At 40.1% G+C, this 22293-nt stretch overlaps 2 protein-coding genes across 2 annotated transcripts in view; both read left to right on the top strand.

Moving 5' to 3' along the window:
• egfra (epidermal growth factor receptor a (erythroblastic leukemia viral (v-erb-b) oncogene homolog, avian)) overlaps window positions 1-7296 on the top strand; it is a 30370-nt gene extending 23074 nt beyond the window's left edge. Inside the window, exons 19-28 of the mRNA XM_077724825.1 lie at window positions 730-828; window positions 1200-1385; window positions 1496-1651; window positions 1764-1839; window positions 2804-2950; window positions 3680-3777; window positions 3858-4022; window positions 4806-4856; window positions 4944-5037; window positions 6025-7296. Coding sequence (XP_077580951.1) covers window positions 730-828; window positions 1200-1385; window positions 1496-1651; window positions 1764-1839; window positions 2804-2950; window positions 3680-3777; window positions 3858-4022; window positions 4806-4856; window positions 4944-5037; window positions 6025-6335 — 1383 coding nt within the window. The 3' untranslated portion in view covers window positions 6336-7296. The remainder of the gene's footprint in view (window positions 1-729; window positions 829-1199; window positions 1386-1495; window positions 1652-1763; window positions 1840-2803; window positions 2951-3679; window positions 3778-3857; window positions 4023-4805; window positions 4857-4943; window positions 5038-6024) is intronic.
• Window positions 7297-7940: 644 nt separating this feature from the next.
• Window positions 7941-21292, top strand: npc1 (Niemann-Pick disease, type C1). The gene is made up of 25 exons (XM_077724823.1): window positions 7941-8096; window positions 10006-10134; window positions 10225-10331; window positions 10408-10571; window positions 11057-11224; window positions 11306-11555; window positions 12305-12387; window positions 12470-12843; window positions 13309-13535; window positions 13649-13749; window positions 14323-14425; window positions 14512-14701; window positions 15247-15429; window positions 15495-15609; window positions 15973-16100; window positions 16174-16308; window positions 16438-16527; window positions 16979-17169; window positions 17253-17368; window positions 17462-17591; window positions 17680-17865; window positions 18476-18707; window positions 18778-18891; window positions 19592-19754; window positions 19832-21292. The coding sequence occupies exons 1-25, from the start codon at window positions 8010-8012 to the stop codon at window positions 19912-19914; spliced, it is 3849 nt and encodes a 1282-aa protein (XP_077580949.1). The 5' UTR covers window positions 7941-8009; the 3' UTR covers window positions 19915-21292.
• The last annotated feature ends 1001 nt before the right edge of the window (window positions 21293-22293 follow it).

Below are 22293 nucleotides of genomic sequence, written 5' to 3'. Positions count from 1 at the left end.
TTTTTAACTCATGTCGTCATACACACACGCGGTTCTGCGTTGATTTCCTATGTGCAATTAAATATACACTTGAGGGCTCAGGGTTAGTTCAGTTGGAATTGATGATGTCATGCTTTTGTTATTTGGTTTCTGGTTGGTAAGCATTTTTTATGATTTTTTTTTTTCTTAGTGGTCTTACATTTATTTACTGTACCAGGAATATCTGGTTTTGGGCTTAAGAGTTAGTCTTATAGTATATATGTATATGTATGTATTCATATATGTGTGTATATATGTGTGTATATGTGTATATATGTGTATATGTATATATATATATGTATATGTGTATATATGTGTATATGTGTGTGTATATATATATTTTTTTTTAATGGTGGTAGAAATACAGATAAAAGCTAATTGTAAACAATTGACTTGCTAGTATTAAAATGAAAAGGGAAAATGATGGTAGTTTTTACTAGGATTAATAAGAAGAGATGTCCCAGATCCGATGGTGCTCGATCATGTCATTGGGATTGGGTTTAAAAAAAAAAAAAAATTATTCATGTTTAAATATTAACTGACATTGACAACGATAGAGGTCCAATCCAGCTTGACTGGGAGGATTGGCAGTGCACAGCTGTTGATCTTATGTGTTAATACATTCTTTTTTTGTGTTGCTTTTGAAATTAAACTATGAATCCAGATGTAAAGGGTAACGTAAAACCTGCCTTGGACTGTTTACCCACGCAGGGTCTTTGGGTGCCAGAGGGAGAAGATGTCAAGATCCCAGTGGCCATCAAGGTTTTGAGAGAAGCCACTTCGCCCAAAGCCAACAAAGACATTTTAGATGTAAGTCTACTCTCATTTTGAAAAAAATAATAATAATAAATCACCACGAAATGCTTGTTTTCATTGCAAAAGGAGAACGCTTCCTTACTGGAGGAAATCCATGAAAAAGATACCTTGGGGGGGTTGCGTGGGTTTTTGGTGTGATTGAAGGATTTCTGGAAAATGAATGCAACCTGTTCAAACTACACCAGTTGTTCTCATTTCAAACCTTCCCAAAGGATATCCTTTCAAATCAAGGAATGCATTTACGGCTATTTAACAATCGTAAAATTGAAAACCGTATTTCCCGCACTATAAGGCGCAATCAAAACATCAATTTTCCCAAAAGTGGATTTGCCATTAACCCCCCAAAAATGTCCCACCCCTTCCAGGAAGCGTATGTAATGGCCAGCGTGGAACACCCGCACGTTTGCCGCCTTCTGGGCATCTGCTTGACGTCCACCGTGCAGTTGGTCACCCAGTTGATGCCCTTTGGATGCCTATTGGATTACGTCAAGGAAAACAAAGACAACATCGGCTCACAGTATCTGCTCAACTGGTGCGTCCAGATCGCAAAGGTATTGATCACCCATTTATTTTGTATATTTTTAAGCCAATTAACTTGGTCAAAAGCGATAAAAGTCAAGGAATACTACTGTTTTTTGAACACCTGCTCCTACTCAATCAGGGTATGAACTACTTAGAGGAACGCCACTTGGTCCACCGAGATTTGGCGGCCAGGAACGTCCTGGTCAAGACCCCCCAACACGTCAAAATTACTGACTTTGGCTTGGCCAAGTTGCTCAACGCTGATGAGAAAGAATATCACGCAGATGGAGGAAAGGTCAGTGGTGGTAGTAGTATAATGCTAGCATCCCATCCAGAGGAATGATGCCACTTATTTGAGGTTTTTGGTGTTTCAATGCTGCCATTTTGTGCTACGCTACTTTTTTTAGGTGCCTATTAAGTGGATGGCTCTCGAGTCCATCCTGAATCGGACGTATACACACCAGAGTGATGTGTGGAGTTATGGTGAGTCAGAAACGGTAGATCGGATTGATTTAATTCTGATGGTTGAACACGGGTTTTGCATATGAGGACACTGGCTGATGCTGGTTAACGTTTTTGGATGTTGTTAGTGTTTAAAAATGGTTGCAGAATAAGATGGGAGAACATTTTGCGCACATTTTGACATACAAATGGGGAGGAGACTAAAATAAATTAACTAGTGAAATAAACATTTTAAATGTTATTTCCAAATTGGGCATTTTTAAGTTGTAAAACAAACAAAAAAGAGCACAATGTTATTTCCAAATTGAGCTTTTTTAACTTATAAAACAAACAAAAGTACAAAATGTGATTTCCAAATTGGGCTTTGTGAAAGAAAAGGTAGATTTAAAAAGAAGTTTTTGATGATGTTGTTGTTTTTTTGGAGTGTTTTTGTTGTTGTTTTTTTGCTTGGTTAAAAATCACTATTTTTGTCACATCCTAATAGTATTTTTGGCACTATAATTCCACAAAACTCCATACCTGCCATTTTCTTTGACAATTTTTAAATAACTATTTAAATCTTTCACCAAAACAAAAATCACTTACAAACAAAACAAACTTATCACATGTTTTTCTTCCCCCCCTAACAAGCTGAAGATTATCATTTTAAAAGTAAACTCTGGCACATTTTGTTCTCCAAACATTTTCAAAATGGCGTCAAACCACAAAAACACTCGTGTCTAAAACTGCAGACTCATGGAAACATAACACAACACATTTTTTTCCCATTCTGGTACACTTTCAAATAAATGTTCCCCCATACCTTTCTGTCCAAGCCATTAGGCTTTTTCCCCCGGATACAACCCACTAAATTCCCACCTCCCATTTGTCAACACTTGGACACCAAAGACCATTTTTAAACATGATTTTTTTGTTGTTTTTTTCTACGGCCACGTGGCACACAGGAACCCAAATGACTTTTTTTTTTATCTGTCTGTCCCCCCAGGTGTGACCGTTTGGGAGCTAATGACGTTCGGGACCAAGCCATACGACGGCATACCGGCCAGCGAGATCGCGGGGGTGCTAGAGAAGGGCGAGCGCCTGCCACAGCCTCCAATCTGCACCATCGACGTCTACATGATCATGGTGAAATGTACGTATTAAAAATTTCTGACTTATATTTTGTCCCCAGTCCGAGTTTTGGATTTATTCAGTCTGATCAAATCTAAATTAATTGGCTAATGAACTAAAGCTTTTTAATTGATCATTTTTTGACATTTAAATTAGTCCTTTTTCAGTCTCTTAACAGTAAATAAATGTTTATTTACAATATTTAATCATAAAAGGATAGTACACTAAGTATTTTTTATCTTTTAATTTTAAAAGAGATATTAATTGATCATGAAAATTAAAGGAGTACGTGTTTAACTTAAGTTTTTTTCTAAATTTTCTATTTTTAAAGTAAAATTGACAAAAAAGTCAGAAAAAATAGCTTTTCTGTTATTAAAAATGTTATATTTTTGAAAAATAAATAAATAAATATTTATATTAAAAAAACATGATTAATATTTTGTAGAGTAGGTAAACGAAATATTTTGTATTCATTTAAAAACACTAAACATGAATGATTATTTAACAGCAAAAACAGAGAACTTTTTAACAATCAAAACAACGCTTGATGAACTAAACACATTTTGTTCCTAGTAACTGAAACCATTTGGCATTTATTTAAAATAACACTGTGTATCCACACAAAAAAACATTCTTCAAATCTGCTGACAATAAATAAAATAAAATAAAATAAAATATCCCAGTTGTCCTACTATGAATTTCCCCCTAATGTTACCAAAATGCCGGCCTGTTTTCCCATCTAATTTTTCAGGCTGGATGATCGACGCCGACAGTCGACCGCGTTTCCGCGAACTGATAGCCGAGTTCACCAAAATGGCGCGGGATCCTCCCCGCTATCTGGTCATCCAGGTATGCCTTGCTTTTACTCATGACTAAATCCTGCCACTATTTGACATGAGCGTAAAGGCACTACTGAAATATTCCCCTAGGGGGACGAGAGCCTGCGCCTGCAGAACCCTGCCGACAAGTTCTACCGCACCCTGGTGAGCGGCGAGGACATGGAGGACGCCGTGGACGCCGACGAGTACCTGGTGCCGCAGCACGGCTTTTTCACCAGCCCGAGCACGTCGCAGACGCCGCTGCTTCATTCTTCCGTAAGTTCTTGAACGCCTCGTCTCCCAAACCCGGTTCGTCAACTTACAAAATCAGTTTTTTTGTAAGTAGAACTGCACTTTACATGTAAATTCATATTTTCCAAACATTATTCCTTGAGAGACATGCTCAGAATGTAAAAGTAAAAATATACATGAAAATTTGAGCATTTATTATTCATTTGACCACTTAGAAAGTAAAAAAAAAGTCTGAATTATTTTGAAAATATTATTTCACTGTTGCTAATCAATGAGTATCAATGAGAGGATGATTTCAGAACAGTCTAATGAAGAAAAAATATGATTTTAAAAGGCAGAGAGCCATATACACCCATCAAAATAGCCACATATGGCTCCTGAGCCATAGGTTCCCTACCCCTGTTTTAGGACAGTTTTATCCGCTTTCCCACAAGTTCAGCATTGGCCACGTGTCAATTTGGATGCTCTACCTGAGAACATCAAGTGGGATTGACTTTGCAGATGCTCTGTTTTTGTCATTTGGGGTTGGGGGCGGGGTTTAGATTTATTCACAGTGGCTCACAAAATGCTTCCCAGGCGCTTGTTACGTTGGCGTGTTTTAATTTGTGCTACTTGTTAAAAATAATTGCTTTCTCCGCAACGACCATGACAGAATCGGATGTTTCTCACGCTACCCGTTACGGTCGTGTCGGCACGGGTGGCAAAGTGGCGGCCCGAGGGCTAGATGAGGGGCCCTTCACGTCTTTTTGTGCGGCCCACAAAATTGTATTATTATATATGTCTTAAACTTTTGTCTTCTACTCACAGAGCCTAATCAGCAGCACTGGGACGACGTGCAATGGCAGAAACGGGTTACTGGTAAGAAATGGTGAAAATTTGTGAGAAAAAAAAGGCTTTTCATGCATGTCCTTTTCTAAAAACCCATTTTTTTGTTTATGGTCGCAGAATGGAATTCCCAGCAGAGATGGCAGCATAATTCTTCGCTATATTCCAGATCCCACTGATAAACTATTAGATGACGCTTTTCAACCGGCTCCAGGTAAGCATCCATCTTTCCAGAAGCGACAAATAACATTTCTAAACTCATTTCGTTTATCTCTGATTTAACATGGTGATAAACAGTGGCCTCTTGCGGTCAAAAATGTAACTGAAGGTTTCAATTTGACCCCGAGACTTCCTTCACGTGACCTTTTTCATGTTGACGTTCATCCATTCATTTTCTCTGTACTGATTTATTCTCGCTTTGGTCGTGGGGGGTGCTGGAGCCTATCCCAGCAAGATTTGGGTGGAATTTTACATTTCAAGGGTCAGCAACATGAAAATTGGCGATCAATATGTAGAAGTACCGACGTGGCAAAAAAAAAAACAACACACATAAAAATGATCAATTTTGGCAAACAATTAACTGATTGATCCTTATGAAACTAGTTGATTGATTAGGTCTAAATTCAGACAATAGAATCAAGATTGAGTTCCTCACTTGATTGCTGATAAGAGGACTGACTGACTACAAGTAGCCTAAAAGGTTGCACGTGTTAAAATAAAAACAATTCTTTTTTTCACATAAAGAAAAATATTGTGTCATTTAAACAGTGACAAAATTATACATGACAAATATAATAACCACTCGCTCGCCTTTCTAAAACAATGTTTATTTTAGCTTTTTAATATATTTTTAGATTTTACAAAATGATTTTTGAACTAAAAACACTAAAAAATGGATTAAAAAAACGACAATTATTGATTTAAAAGGAGGAAAATCAGGAAATTTAACATACATCTATACTTTTCATTTGAATTTAATCCTAAAACAGAAAGTCAACACATCATTTATTTTCTCAGGCCGCACAAAATGATGCGGCGGGCCAGATTTGGCCCCCGGGCCACCACTTTGACACCATGCCCTACTTAATACATTTCCTGGGTATCGGTTCAGCACTCGGACACCCCTACTTTTCAAAGTCGTTGGATCGACCGGTTCTCAAAATCAGCACAAAACAACATTTTTTTTATCCCCTCCCGACAGACTACATGAACCAGACGCCATCCTCGGACATTCTGAACCCCGTGTACCAGCACCCCGGCCCCCCACGCGGCCTCCTCCCCACCATCTCCTCGGACGAAGCCGAGTCGGAATACCTGAACTGCTTCAACAATGGACCCAATGGACCCGAGTACCTCAACGAGTTCCCGTCCCATGCCGTTGTCCACAAGTACAAGGCGCAGAACAGCTTGGACAACCCCGACTACCAGCACAGTTTCACGCCCACCTTTAAAGCTCGCTTAAGCGGACGCTCGCCCACCGCCGAGAACGCCGAATATTTAGGTCCGGACTGACGCTTCCCGAAGTTCGAAGCTGAGACTTTTTTTCCGGTGTCATTTGGAGCGGTACCGTCCATACGTGACTTCTTAAAGGCCGCCCGGGTCGTGTTGCTAAGGGGAAATTCCGCCCGACGACAACCAGGAGTGCTGCAAAAAAGGGAAACGCAAATGAGACAAAAGTTATTTTGCCAAGGACGGGCTACAGATGGATTTTTGGGATTGAAATGCTGGATGGACGCTAGGTGGCGCTGTTCCATGAATGTGGATTTATACAAGGTTGAATTGTCCAAAGAGGGACACTTAAAAATGTTTAAAAAAGAAAAATAGGGCCAAACTGAGATTGCTGCAAACGTATCCCTTCATGCGCTAATGTTAGCTAACATGCTAATTTTTTGGGGAGATCCATATCCATTCCACAAGTTTCTTAATATGCAAAATAGCATGGTAGGGTCATTTTACCAACCAGCGTTTGTATTTCTTTCAGTTTTTTTTTATAAAACCATTAAAAAAAAAAACAATGATTTGATAAGACCAAGTGAGACAAAAAACTTTCAAAAACATTCCCTCCCGTTTCCCCTTTTGTGGTGGAAAAATGTCAGGTAAGTTCAGGCCCCGTTTGTGGTAGTGTGTTTGAACATAGTTTTGTCCCTGGTTGCACAAATATAACCATTTTATACAAGCTAACATTTTTTTCCAGGCTTGACGTGTCGGGATTTGAACCCGGAATCCCTCAATAAAGGAATGCACTAAATGTAGCAACCTGTTTCAGCCTTTTTTGGTAGATTTGATGCAGGTACTTGTACAGGTATTGCAGTTGTATCCAAGATGCTGAGATCAATATATATTTATATATATGTATACTCCATATGAATATAGACTGCTGTAATATACGTGTTGCATCCTATGGAAATATTCACCTCAATTGTGATCATTTAAAATGATATATCAGTGTATGAATAAATGGCTTTTTTTCCTATGGAAATTGTTATTTTTCCTCCCTTCCCTAAATCTTATTTATTTTAACAAAAAAAAAACATGATTCACTCAAGTTATCACTGTAGATAAGATCCAGGTCTTACTCAGTGTTTGTTGATTGGCTGAAATCCATCACATGATTAAGTGACGTCACCCTATTCAACAGTAAGTAATAATGCAATGAGTTGACTTAAAATACATTAAAGAAATCAAGGACCAAGTACTCTATAATCATTTTTAAAAGATACATTTCAATCAAATTGGACACTTTATCTCTAGGAACAAATATTGCCAGGCAGTGCAATTACTTTAATCTTATATTTGATGTAATAATAATCTTATTTTTTTAAATCTATTCATTACTATTCTGATTATTTTAGCGTGCATATATACTTGCATTCAATTTTGTATTCGTTTTACATATTTATTTATAGTATATGTCCGCTTTTGTTGCAACAGAAAAAATATATTTTCTTATTTTAGTGATTTTCTTTTCCTTACATGATATTTACAACCCTCACAGTACTTCAGTTACAGTATTGTTTTGATTTAAATATGCTGCAGTTTTCATTGCTGCCTGTAGGTGGCAGCACCGCCTCTTTGCTTTGCCTCCGCCCTCGAACAAACAAACAAACATGACGAAGAAGACATTGCTACCCCATCACAAAATATGCCAAAGTTCTTCGGCGTTATGTTTTAGGTGCCGTCTTTCGAATGACATCCAAGATGGGTTTCCTACCAGATAGAGGCGGTTTCTGTGTTCTCCTACTTTTATTCCTTGTCGAGGCGCACTTTCGATGGGTGAGTCGTAATTTTAATATGCTTTTCACGTGACTTGAAAACATGACTCAGCTCCCCCCCAAGCAAACATTTCGACGCGTGAGATACTTCCAGTGACGCCCGACACCGCCGGGATGGAATTAATGCTATTGTTAGCCTATGCTAGCAGTTTTTTAATCGTCGATATTGATCGTCTATAATTTGGCTTTGTGCTTTAACGCTGAACGGCGTTTTTTGATTAGTTTGAAATTTAGCTTTCTTCAGCATTCCTGTCGATCGATTTCCTAAATTGATAGTTTCGTTTGGGGTTTTTGATTGTAATTTTGAACTCGTCAAAGTGCGTAAATGTATTTAAATCGAAATGAAATGGAACAGCGCGTGACACAATTGTTTCGATAAAATGAAATGTTTGGATTCGTGCTTATAAATCACGACTGGCCATTTAAAACAAGCCTCAAATGCAGTTTCACTAACAACGCACTTGTTTGAGAATGAACAAAATGTTCTGTTGTGAGCCGAGGGTCATTCTAAATCCGTATCACCCACAATGTCCACATTGCAAAACTTGAACCTGATACTGAAATCTAGTGATGTGAAGTAAAAAGAAAGTCTTGAAATGAACCCTTGGCAGTCGGGCATTGCTTTAGTTTAATAGTTTAGTCGTCCATGTTTAAATAGACACACTTGCTAAAATAGTGTGAACAGTCCATCCTCGAAATTGGATTTAAAGAGGAATCTGATTCAAATCAGATATGGGTTCGATCTGTCAAAAGCTGTGGTGTCAAACATACGGCTCGCGGGATGGAAAAGGGGCGCTAGGGGGTCTGATCTGCCTAACTAATTCATACTACATTAATGGCTGGCTTTAATTTTTGTCCTATATGGAGGCTGTAAAACTAGAATTTTGTGCAAAATGGCTCAAAATCAGCAGAAAATTGATTCACTGCCTGCCATTGTCAACCAAACAGGTCCAATTCATTTAAACTGTCTTTGATTGCCATTAAGTTACCTTTTTATGGTCAAAAATTAAACTGGATGTGGCCCGCCAACCAAATTTCGACACCCCTGTAAAAATAGGTTATGTATGTTATCATAGCCAGACAAAAAAAATCACAGTTCACTTAACAAAAAAAATTGGCTGGGGGACATTGATCCAGACTCTAGACGACTTAACGTCAATATGCATTTTTGCATTTTCCACCCGTCGATTTTCAGGCATTGGTTTTATGACCCTCTGTCTTGGTGGCTTTTCCTTCAAAATCCTTTTACCCTTTGCAAGCCACAGTGTAAGAGTCTGATGGTTCTTCTTATTGGAAGTAACACAAAAACTTTGTAGCGTAAGTGAATTTACTTCCTCCTCCCATCAGAGAGGATGTGAGCACTGCCATGGCGGATAGATACCATAGTTAGATTCCCAATTTTTGGGTTCGTAAACTTTTCACCACTGTCCTTTTGAAATGTGAACCACTTCCTCGCGGTTTTAAAAGTCATCTCTGAACTATTTTGTTTACAATTTCATATATACCGTATTGGCCCGAATATAAGACGCCCCCCCCTCTTTGAGTTGGATTTATTTAATAAGGGACAGCACATATTTATGAAAATATTAGACATGTGATATGTAAGACTCAAATTCAATTTTTTGACACAAATTGGCCATATTTGTTTGCTGTTGTCATGGATAACAGCTGTTGACTCAGTGGATATGATGTGACTAAATCAGTGATAGGTCGCCGTGATATTGCGTGACCTTTAGATGGAAATAGTGGCGGAAAGGGAACATGTTTGCAGAAGTGAAAAAGTAGTAAATTCACGCAAAGACCACACGAGATCACCGTATTGGTAATGGCGGTTTTTAATGCAACAAAATAATACAGATGAAAAATGATAGTCTAAAAAAATATATATATATTTTGCCTGGAATTTACAGGCCGACGCCCACCACTGCGTGTGGTACGGCGAGTGCGCCCAGTCGCCGCTGGTCCCCACAAAGAACTACAACTGTAACTACACTGGCGCCGCCATTTCCCTGGACCCGGCTGGTTATGAACTGCTCGCGGTATGTGCAAAACCTTAAAATCTCATTGTACTTGTGTAATGACAGTAAAAGCATTGAATTTAATTTTTTTCTCCATTTTTTTTAATACAGGAACTCTGTCCCGGTTATGATTACGGAAGCCGGAACGTATGCTGCGACGTGAAGCAGTTGCAGACCCTCCGAGCGAGTCTCCAGCTGCCGCTTCAGTTCCTTTCCCGGTTTGAAATTTTTATTCGGACAAACTTAGTATTTTTTTTTTGGTCCCGCTTGACATGGCCTTTTGCTTCTCGGCAGTTGTCCGTCGTGTTTCGCCAACTTGATGAACTTTTTCTGCGAGTTGACATGCAGCCCACATCAGAGTCAATTCATGAACGTCACCAAGTTTGAAAATTCCACCCAGTTCGACAGCGCCAGTGTGGTGGAAGTTCAGTACTACATCGGACAAACCTTTGCCAATGGTGAGTTTGTGAGCACGCTTATTTGAAACAGCCTGTGCCAAACATGTATTTTATTTCAAAAATATATTTTACTCTCTAGCTTCTTTTTTTGTAAGACTTTCAATTTGAATATTCATGATGAAATATCTTCCAAAAAACTGCATAAATTTTAGCGATAACCCAGTTTGGTTGTCTTTTAAATTCCAAATATCGTATTTTCTTGCATATATGCCATTTTTTTTACTAAAAAAAGTGATGACTTAATCATGGATACGGCTTAAATGCGTGCTAAACTTAGATATTTGCTATACTCTTTTTCACCAGTAGATTTCTGGAAATTTACATTTACAACCTGTTGGTTATTTTCTGTTTTGCGGCTTATATGCCAACCTTTCCTCGCTTTGGTCATCTTTTGGCAGCTCGTGAATGAAATGAGTCATAATTTTGGTGCTTTTGAATACGGATGAATATTTGACAAACTCTGTTCATATTGGATGACCGCACAGCCATGTACAATGCCTGCCGGGATGTCCAAGCGCCATCCAGCAACGTGGAGGCCTTGTCGCTGCTGTGCGGCAAAGACGCCAAAGACTGCAACGCCACCAACTGGATCCAGTACTTGTTTGACATCAACAACGGACAGACTCCGTTTCCCATCATACCTCTCTTTTCTGGTAAGTCGTCCAAAGTCACATTCCGTTCCCGCCACGTTTGTCATTGATAATTTTTCCCCCGAAATGTCACGGCACCCCCAGATATCCCGGTGTCCGGCTACACGCCGATGAACAACCAAACGCACGCCTGCTCCGAAGGCCTGGATGACGGTTCGGGTCCTTGCTCCTGCCAGGATTGCCCCAAAGTCTGCGGGCCTAAACCGGAACCCCCACCCGTCTCGCCACCGTGGACCATTATTGGAATTGATGCCATGACCGTCATCATGTGGATCTCTTACATTGCCTTTCTCTTCGTCTTTATCGGCACTGTTGTGGCGGCCTGGTGTTACAGGTAAAATGGACTTTCAGTTTGATTTAGTTAATTGGCCTATTAGATTATATCAGATAACTTTATTCATCCTGTATTTGGGAAATTTCATTGTCACAGTAGCAAGAGGGTGAGAATACAGACACAGCAGTAAAATACATTTTAGACATAAATAAATAGGTAATAAATATATAAATTTATAAATATTTTTCAAATACATATTATTAGATATAAATATTTCTATATATTATTTATTATATATTATGATTAATTAATACAGTAATCCCTCGATTATCGTGAATAATGTAGACCAGACATGGCCGCGATAAACGAAAACCGCGAAGTAGGCTCACCCCTATTTAAAAATAAATAAATAATAATAATATATATATTTATATGAAAATTTTAACTTCAGTGCTGAGTCTTAGTGGCAAGTGGAGGACGGGAGTGGTTTCCGCTTGTGAAGATGTAGTGAAGCCGCGATATTCGAGGGATTACTGTATATTCATATTCATGTTAATCAACAAACTGTATTTTTTCGCATATAAGCTGTATTTGTAACTAAAAAAATGATTCCAGGGTATGGCTTATATGTGCACAAATTTGATCTGTCATGCACTAAACACCATAACGCAAAATAATGCGGCCGATACGGTCATTTTAATATTCAAGAACTGCAGTTAAAAAAAACGATTCAAAACAAATGATTTGAAAGTTTAGTTGAAGAAGGCTTAAAAACAAATACTCTACTTTTGTGGTTTTTTTTTGTTCAGGAAAAGGACCATCCCGTCGGAGTACGAGCCCATATTGGATAGTAATAATCCCTTATCTCTCAACAGCGACAATTCCGAAACAGGTAACCGCATTTCACTCGCCTGGTCGTATAAATGCGTCCTTCGAGCACACAAGTGAAACAAGCCGCCATTTTTTGTCGGCAGGCAATGCCGCCAGCTGCTGCGAGACGCTCGGCGAACGTTTTGAGAACTCACTACGGGTAGCCTTCAGCTCCTGGGGGTCCTTTTGCGTGCGCTACCCGGCCCTGGTGATTTTGGCCAGCGTGCTGCTCGTGGCGGCGTCCTCGGCCGGTCTGGTCTACATGCGCATTACCACCGACCCCGTGGAGCTGTGGTCGTCGCCGGGTAGCCAGGCGCGGCAAGAGAAGGACTACTTCGACAGCCATTTTGGGCCTTTCTATAGGACGGCTCAGCTCATCGTTACAACGCCACTCAACGAGACCTTTATTTTCCAACCCTACTATGGAGGATCTGATGTCCCCTTTGGAGCCATCTTGGATAAGGGCATCCTACATCAGGTACGATTGATCAGAAGGAAATTTTATTTGCCACTTCAGAGCCAGCAACTGTTCTAGGAGTTAATACTATGTCTCCATTTACCGTCATTTTCAGACTACACTCGTACCTCTACTTACAAATGCCTCTAGGTACGAAAGTTTCAGGTTATGAAATTTTTATATGCAAATGAGTGACTCGAGATACAAAAAAAATTCAAGTTATGAAATTCCCCCAACAAGCAAATGCATTTCGTTATCTGTTATTTTATTTTGAATTCCCCTTATTAAGCGATTAAAAACTACAAATACAAGGTGATACATATTTTCACGCACACGTAAAAGTCTAAAATGTACTAGAAAGTGGATGGCTTTTGAGGATTTTACGGATCAGATTTTGTGCTTTGATTACGCTTCAAATTCTGCTTACCATATTAATGAAGATATTTTTTATTTTTATTTTTTTTTATATAACTTTAAAACATCCAGGTGCTGGACTTGCAGCTGGCCATTGAAGCACTGACGGCCTCATACAATGGGCAAAATGTTACGCTGGAGGACATTTGCCTGGCTCCACTGGCCCCGTACAATCACAACTGCACCATCTTGAGCGTCCTCAACTACTTTCAAAATAGCCACGAGGTCCTGGATCACCAAAAAAGCGATGAGTTTTGGACCTTTGCCGACTTTCACAGCCACTTTCTCTCCTGTGTCAGGTTTAGTTCCTCCTCCTCTTTCTTAAGCCTTGAAATTCCGTGCATTGGAAATATTGATGACTGATTTTTTGTTTTGTTTTTGTTTTTTTACTTTTTCTTTTCTGTAATTACAGCGCACCAGCCTCCCTCAACGACATGACCGACTTGCACGACCCGTGTCTCGGCACTTTCGGGGGACCCGTCTTCCCTTGGCTGGCCCTGGGGGGCTACGACTGTAAGTCAAACAGGACAGAAAAGCTTTTTCTAGAATCATAGATAAGAATTAGGATTGACAAAATGTTAAATTAAGTTAGTAAATCTATTTAAAATTTAGCATCAAAGTAGCCCCTTTTAGCCACATGCATTAAATAGGATCAAAAGTAAAATAAAAAAAAAAATCTAATCTATTTTAAGATTTAAGATAATCAATAAATAAGTAATAATAAACTTTATGACGTATTTGACTTATTTATCATTGATATAGTATTTATTTTTTTGTTGTGTTGAGTACTTATTTATTTAGATTCATTACTTATTTTTTGAATTTTTTTTACTATTTTTTTATTGGGTAATTATTTGTCTATTTGTTGTTATTTGTGGTGAAAGCTTTAAATCTTGTTATACTTGTATATAAGGATAATAAATGCATTAAATTAATTAATTGTATAGTTGTTGAAAGTTGCGCTTCTTAAAATATGCTTAAAATTAAGAATACATCAAAATTGTCACAGGTTTAGTAGCTCCTATAAAATGAAGTTCACTTTTGCTTTGATTTCAAATTCACTATTTTTGTTTCCTCACACAACAGCCACAAACTACAACAACGCCACTGCTCTTGTCATCACCTTCCCCATTAACAACTATCTTAACGATTCTGCCAAGCTGGGTAAAGCTCTCGCTTGGGAAAAAGAGTAAGACTTTAATTCTTTAGTTTTCCTCATACCTGATTTTCTGGAACCATAAAAACAAAGTAACTCAATTTCTGTGTTTTTTTTAGATTCATCCGCTTCATGAAAGAGTACCAAAACCCCAACCTGACCATCGCTTTCAGCGCTGAGAGAAGCGTCGAGGACGAAATCAACCGTGAGAGCAACAGCGACATCGGCACCGTGGTGCTCAGCTACGCCATCATGTTTGTCTACATCTCTCTCGCATTGGGACACATCGGCAGTTGTGGGAGATTGCTGGTAAGTAGCCGTTAGCTAGCGCAAGTTCACGTTACGCTAACCTGCAAAAAACTTGTATAGGACACGCTGGCTTTTTTGGGGGGTAATTCAGAGTCGGGCAAAGGCCAATTCACTTTCCTAACAATAGCACCGATTCACCACTTTAGCTTTAGGTGTCAAAGTGGTGGCCAGGGGCCCAGATCTGGCCCGCCTGCGTTCTTTTCTGGGGCCCGCTAAAGTTTTTTTTTTTTTACAATAAAATCCAAATGGAAATGATCAACGTAAGAGAGAATTTTTACCAATTGAAGAAATATTCACTCACTCGTTCATTTTCTGAACTGCTTCTCCTCACAAGGGTCGTGGGGGGTGCTGGAGCCTATCCCAGCTGAGAACATGCAAACTCCACTCTGGAGGACTGACCTGGATTTGAACCCAGATGAAATAAATGTGTCAACATTTTTAGGAAACCCATTTTCTTCATCAACTAAAAATAACTTTTTTGTTCAGTTTATTAATAAGTAAAAAAAATGGAAAAGTTCATGACTGTACACGAAACACACTTTCAGGTGGACTCCAAGATCTCTCTGGGCATAGCGGGCATCGTGATCGTGCTAAGCTCGGTAGCCTCCTCGCTAGGCATCTTCAGCTACTTTGGCGTCCCCCTCACCCTCATCGTCATCGAGGTCATCCCCTTCCTGGTGCTTGCCGTCGGCGTGGACAACATTTTCATCATGGTGCAAACGTACCAGGTAAGCGTACACCCTCTGACTCGTCACTTGGGTCACCGCTTAATCTCGGTCCACGTGCCCGACAGAGGGACGAGCGAATGCCACATGAGGAGCTTCACCAGCAGATCGGTCGCATCCTCGGCGACGTGGCACCTAGCATGTTCCTGTCATCTTTCTCGGAGACGGTGGCCTTCTTCCTCGGTACGGTAATGCGTCGTGTCGGGAGAAATTGTCAAATTCAGCCATTTTAAGGCCATTTTAATGGTATGTCTTAAACCAGACATGGACATAGACATTTACTTTGTACTTTATACTTTTTACTTTAATGATGAGTGAAGAGTATGTTAATACTTTAGTCCTTTTTTTCTGTTTATGTTTCATATGTACTTTTAACGGATGCACTTTTCTATATGTATCCTATCTTGTGCTGACCCCGCCCATCTGTCACATTTTTAAAGTCAATGTGGCCCCCCTGGTTTGCCCAAAAATTTGCCCATGACTGTTTTAAACGCAAAGTCAGTCAATATGTGAGAAAATAACGATTGCAATGTTTTTCTTGTGCAGGAGCGCTGTCCAACATGCCCGCAGTCAGGACCTTCTCCCTCTTTGCCGGCTTGGCTGTTTTGATTGATTTCCTATTGCAAATCAGCTGCTTTGTCAGCCTTTTGGGTTTGGACCTGAAACGACAGCAAGTAAGTCTCAACTTAAGCGATGCCTTCTCAAAGTCTTTCGAGTCCAATTTGTCAACCCGCGCTGTCAAAACAGGCCAACCGTTTGGATATCGTCTGCTGCGCCAAGTTGCCCGAAGGCCAGGAAGCAAAGACGGACAGCTTTCTTTTCCGCTTTTTCAAGAAGATCTACGCACCATTTCTACTCAAAGAGTGGGTGCGACCCATCGTTGTAAGTGATTCATGAGTTAAGACATGAACATTTAAAGAAATACCTTTCAGAATTGATTTAATATTTATTTACTTTTCTACATATTTGGTCATTATTGTCCTGAATTGGCAAATCATCATCTATGTTCAGGTGGCTGTGTTTGTGGGGGCGCTATCGTTCAGCATCGCCGTCATCAATAAAGTCGAGATTGGACTCGATCAGCAGCTCTCCATGCCTGATGTAAGTCATTTCCAATAATATCATAATACACTGGAAACCTTATGACAGTAATACCTTGACATAAGAGTGCCCCAATTAATGAGCCATTTGAGATACGAGTAAAATTTTGTGCAAATTTGCCTGATGTAAGTCATGTCAAATATAATACACTGGAAACCTTATGACAGTGATACCTTGACATACGAGTGCCCCAATTAACCAACAATTTGAGATATGAGTAAAATGTTGTGCAAATTTGCCTGATGTAAGTCATGTCAAATAATATAATACACTGGAAACCTTATTACAGTAATACCTTGACATACGAGTGCCCAAATATACGAGCAATTTGAGATACGAGTAAAATCCGTGCAAATATTTGCCTTGAGGTACAAGACAAATTTCGAGATACACCTAGATGTTGTTGTCATTTTCAATTATTATTATTTTTTTATGTTTATGTCCACCACAGGACTCGTACGTGTTGGAGTACTTCAAAAACCTAAGCCAGTATCTCCACACGGGAGCTCCGGTCTACTTTGTAGTGGAGGACGGCCTCAACTACAGCACCCCCGAGGGTCAGAACGCCGTTTGCGGCGGCGTAGGCTGCAACAATAATTCCTTGGTGCAGCAAGTCTACTCTGCGTCGCTCATCGCCAACTAGTACGTCTCTCGCATATTCAAACTTGATCGTCGGTTAGCACGTGCTAAATATGTGACATTTCCTTCCCTTTTTCGTACTTCAGCTCCACCATCGCTTTCACGCCGTCCTCCTGGATCGATGACTACTTCGACTGGGTCAAACCGCAATCCACATGCTGCCGTTATTACAACGCCACGGGAGCCTTCTGTAACGCTTCGGGTAAATTTATCCTCAATATCCACAACCGCCCACAAAGTTTATAATGGAAAATATCATATCATAACCCCCCAAAAAATGCCTGTTGTTTTCCAGTGTTGGACCCTTCATGTGTACATTGTCGACCTATGTCACAAAGCGGGAAGCACAGACCCGTGGGCGAAGACTTTATGCGTTTTCTCCCCATGTTCTTATCGGATAATCCTAACGTCAAGTGTGGGAAAGGGTAAGTCTACGTTCTGTGGATGTCTTGTGTGTAGAAGTGTCCAATCGCCAGATTCACTGTGTTTTTTTTTACATTTTTTAATATGCAGTGGGCATGCAGCCTACGCGGCAGCCGTGGATGTTTATCCCAACAACACTGGAGTGGGAGCGACTTACTTCATGACCTTTCACACCATCCTAAAAGAGTCGGCGGACTACATCAACTCCTTGAAAATGGCCCGTGTTTTGGCCCAGAACATCAGCCAGACGCTGGACCACAAGGTTTTTGCCTATAGGTGAGTTCTACTTGTTAGATTTTTTTCCCAGTGTAACTCGTGCCAGCCAATGAATGCGAAAACAGGAGGGAAAAAAATGTAAGTTGCCCTAGAGCATTTTTTGGGAGGGCAATGTTTATTTTTATTGGAAAACCGGGCCTCCCTGCTAGTTTTGAACCAAAAGATTTGAATTGTTGAGCTATTTAAAAGTTGTCTTTTGAAAAATAGGTGTTTAAAATAAATAAATAGGATCAGACAGCCGTTTCTAGCCACCATAAAAAAATTAAACTTTCTACGTTGCACGGTTTGGACAAATGTAGCGAGAGAATCTTAACATACACACACACAGGCCCATAAATCATGATTTATAAGGATTATTGATTAAGAACAAGGTGAAAGGGAGAACAACAGGCTAAATAGGAAACTGTTGGCCTATTTTGTTTTAGATAATGTTAGTTTAGAAAAACTGTAAGCGTACACAAACTGTTTCAGTTTATTGTATAAAATTTTGCGCATTATACTCCTGTAAATACGGTAACTCACATATAGAGTAGTGCCTTGACATAAAAGTAATATATCGGAACAGATGATGCGTTCAGGTTCTGACCAGCAGTCCGACCTTTCTCCGCAGCGTCTTCTATGTGTTCTACGAGCAGTACCTGTCCATCGCGCACGACACGGCCTTCCAACTAGGCGTGTCGCTAGCCGCCATCTTCGTGGTGACCACCGTGCTGCTGGGATTCGAGCTGTGGTCGGCCGTGACGGTGTGCGCCACCATTTCCATGATCCTGGTCAACATGTTCGGTGTCATGTGGCTTTGGGACATTAGCCTCAACGCCGTCTCGCTCGTCAACCTGGTCATGGTGAGCGGAAGCTTCCGTACGCGTGATTGTTGTGCGCTAGCGGCGGCGTGTTTGACGTTTTTTCTGGCAGGCTTGCGGGATCTCTGTGGAGTTCTGCAGTCATTTGGTTCGGGCGTTTTCTGTTAGCGTGAAAAGGAGCCGAGTGGAGCGAGCTGAGGAGGCGTTGGCGCATATGGGAAGCTCAGTGAGTGACAATTTAAGTTGAATGCTAATGCTAACCCAATTTTACAATCATACCTCTACTTACGAGGGCCTCTAGGTACGAATGTTTCAAGTTACAAAACTTTGAGTTACGAAAAAGGTCCAAGTTACAAAATCCCCCAAAAAGTAAATGTATTTCCTTAGCTGTTATTTTATTTTGAATTTCCCTTATTAGGCGATTAAAAATTGTATAAATGCAATGTAGTACATATTTTCACACACACACAGGGCACACGCAAAAGTCTAAAATGTACTACAAAACACAAAGTAGGCATATGATAATGTAAGATATCAAGTTTTTTTTCATAACTATAGCCTAAAAAATACAACATTTGTAGCTGTGGGCCCCCCTAGTGAAATCATTTCCCAGCAAAATGATACAAAAGTGACATTTATTTTGAAAAATAATATATTTGGAAATATCCTTGTTGCGATTACAAACTTTTCACAGGAATGCATGCCGGAGATAAAGATCAGGTTTGTAAAATTTTAGCAAAATGTGTATATATTGTAACAATAACTACAATTGTCCAAATATAGGTTTATTTCACAAATTTAAAAAAAACAGTTTCATAGTACACAACATTGTACACAAATTGGAAACACAAAAATAAAGATGAGTTTAAAAAGTCAAACATTTTGATTGTTTTGAAACCTACTGACCAATTATTTCTTTGTCTCAGGTGTTTAGCGGGATCACCCTGACCAAATTTGGCGGCATCCTCATCCTGGCACTTTCCAAGTCCCAGATCTTCCAAGTTTTCTACTTCCGCATGTACTTGGCTATCGTGCTGTTGGGTGCCGCCCACGGCCTCATCTTTCTGCCCGTGCTCCTAAGTTACATAGGTCAGTATGCAACAACACAAAACCTTCATTTATTTTGTATTTTTTAACTTTCTCCTGGTTTTGTGTCTCTCCGGCAGGTCCTTCACCAAACAAGGCCAAAGTTTTGGCAGCTAACAGGCGCTCGGTTGGGACCGAAAGAGAGCGACTCCTCAACTACTGAAACCAACGCGTTGTGTGTGAGTGCCTCAAGCTTTCCATCTATTATTCTTTTTTTCCTCTCCGTTACTGACAAACTAGTCCTGGCCAAGACCGTCTTTGCACACGGACCAAATCGACCGGACTGAAAGTATTTTGCGCCGAAGTGACAGACTTTAAATGTCGTGCACACTTGATAGACACTTGGGTTTATTTGAGGTGATTTTTTGGGGGATCTTTAAAGGGAAGATGAAGATTTATATATATAAAAATGTAAATCTTATGTTTTTTTTTCCTGAAAGTGTACGAATAGAAGCTTTCATTTCTTAAGCCCTGACTGTAAAAAGTAAATATGCAATAATATGCAGTTAGGAAATACTGTAATGACTCAGGTTTTGCTATGTCATTGTTAGCAAGAACTTTTTGTTTAAAGAATTCTAAATTTGAGTTACTGTTTTTGAAATATAAGCAAAGCACGCGTGAGAGTGTAGGGTGAATACCTCTTTTTTTTTTTGGGACCTAACTTGAAATATTCCGTTATCTTTAGCACGCCAGGGGTGCATTATTTGATGAGTAGTTTAATGATGCTTTAATAACTGGAATATACCAACTTGTGCAGTAAGTACCACTTTTTTGGTGTTCTTTTGGAGTGTAAATGAACAAACATTTTGGATACTGGTTTTTAAAAACTATTTTAATACATTATTAAAAAGTTCTCATCCAAAAAAAAATCGGCGAATTGTTTGGCATTTATCTACTAATGGTTGTTTTTTTTTTACACTGATAGTCTTAATGATGTAATTCTGATAACAAATACTTTGTTATACTTATTTGTAGTATTTGTACACGCTTATAAATTTAGCACCTTGTGACTAAAATTCTAATGTTATGTCTTGGCACATATGTAATGAAAAAAAAGTAAGCACACAATCTTTAATTGGAATTGTCTTATTTATTGATGTTTGTTTCAAGACAAGACAGAATTCTATTGCAAAAATTACAGGAAAAAAACTTCCTTGGGTAAGTCATGAATACTATTTTTGAATATTTTTTAGTTAGGTGAATTGCATCTTTTGACCATCTTTGGTATCTAGAGTTATTTTATGGCACGTTTAATTGGTAACATTTTTCCAACTTTTAATGATTTGATCACATGATTTTATTAATACAAGTGCATCTTCTTGTAGGGAGGAACCCCCACCACAGTGAGGCGCTGCAGGCGTAACCTAAATTTATTACACATAGGTTAGCACCTCGTATACAATCATGGAAAACAATGTGGAGTCTTTATCTCTTTACTCCCATTTAGCACCCACGTAATTCTGTCTTGAACCAAACTCAATGAAAAATGTGCACTAAACGAATCAATGTTTTGTTTTTCTAAAATTACAGGTGATACTCAAAATATGGGATCTGGTTTCCTAGTTGGACTTGGGCCATACTTCCCTGAAGACGCCCGATCACGTCTGATCTCGGAAGATAAGCAGGATTGGGTCTGGTGAAACCTTGGATGGGGATCGGTGTGGGAATACCAGGTGCTGTATACTCTTATGTTAGTTCAAATGCTCACTTACCATATGTGAGAAGCAGTGAGATCTCTAATATACACAGATTGTAAAGGTAGTTTGTGTGTATACTTTGCAGCCTCACAGCTCTGGGGATCAGGGTTCAAATCCCGGTTAGTCCACCTGTGGGGAGTTTGCCCTACGATCGGCCGGCAAGTGGACACCTGCAACGAGTGGCTGGGGAGATGAAGAATAGCAGAATCTGCAGAACAGTCTCCAACAAATGAAGTTTTACTTAAATAAAAAAAACTTTTTTGTCTAAGTTGAATTTCATTTTTTGGTGTTGCCTCTGCAGAGGGAGACCCCTGGGACCTGGTCTACCAATGCCCAGACGATTGGTCTGACCAATCACCATAGCCGACCAATTGCCCCAGGCGACCAATTGCCCCCGGCGACCAATCGTCCCCGGGCGACCAATCGTCCCCGGGCGACCAATCACCCCCGGGCGACCAATCATCCCCGGGCGACCAATCACCTCTAGGCGACCAATCACCCCCGGGCGACCAATCACCTCTAGGCGACCAATCACCCCCGGGCGACCAATCGCCTCGGCGACCAATCATCCCTGGGCGACCAATCATCTCTAGGCGACCAATCATCTCTAGGCGACCAATCATCCCCGGGCGACCAATCATCCCTGGGCGACCAATCATCTCTAGGCGACCAATCATCCCCGGGCGACCAATCATCCCCGGGCGACCAATCATCTCTAGGCGACCAATCAGCCCCGGGCGACCAATCTTCCCTAGGCGACCAATCGCTCCCGGGGACCAATCGTCTGGGCATTGGTAGACCAGGATCCAGGGGTCTCCCTCTGCAGAGGCAACACCAAAAAATGA

This window comes from Stigmatopora nigra, chromosome 9, assembly GCF_051989575.1.
Source record: "Stigmatopora nigra isolate UIUO_SnigA chromosome 9, RoL_Snig_1.1, whole genome shotgun sequence".
Taxonomy (NCBI): domain Eukaryota; kingdom Metazoa; phylum Chordata; class Actinopteri; order Syngnathiformes; family Syngnathidae; genus Stigmatopora; species Stigmatopora nigra.
This window is presented reverse-complemented; position numbering and strand designations above follow the sequence as displayed.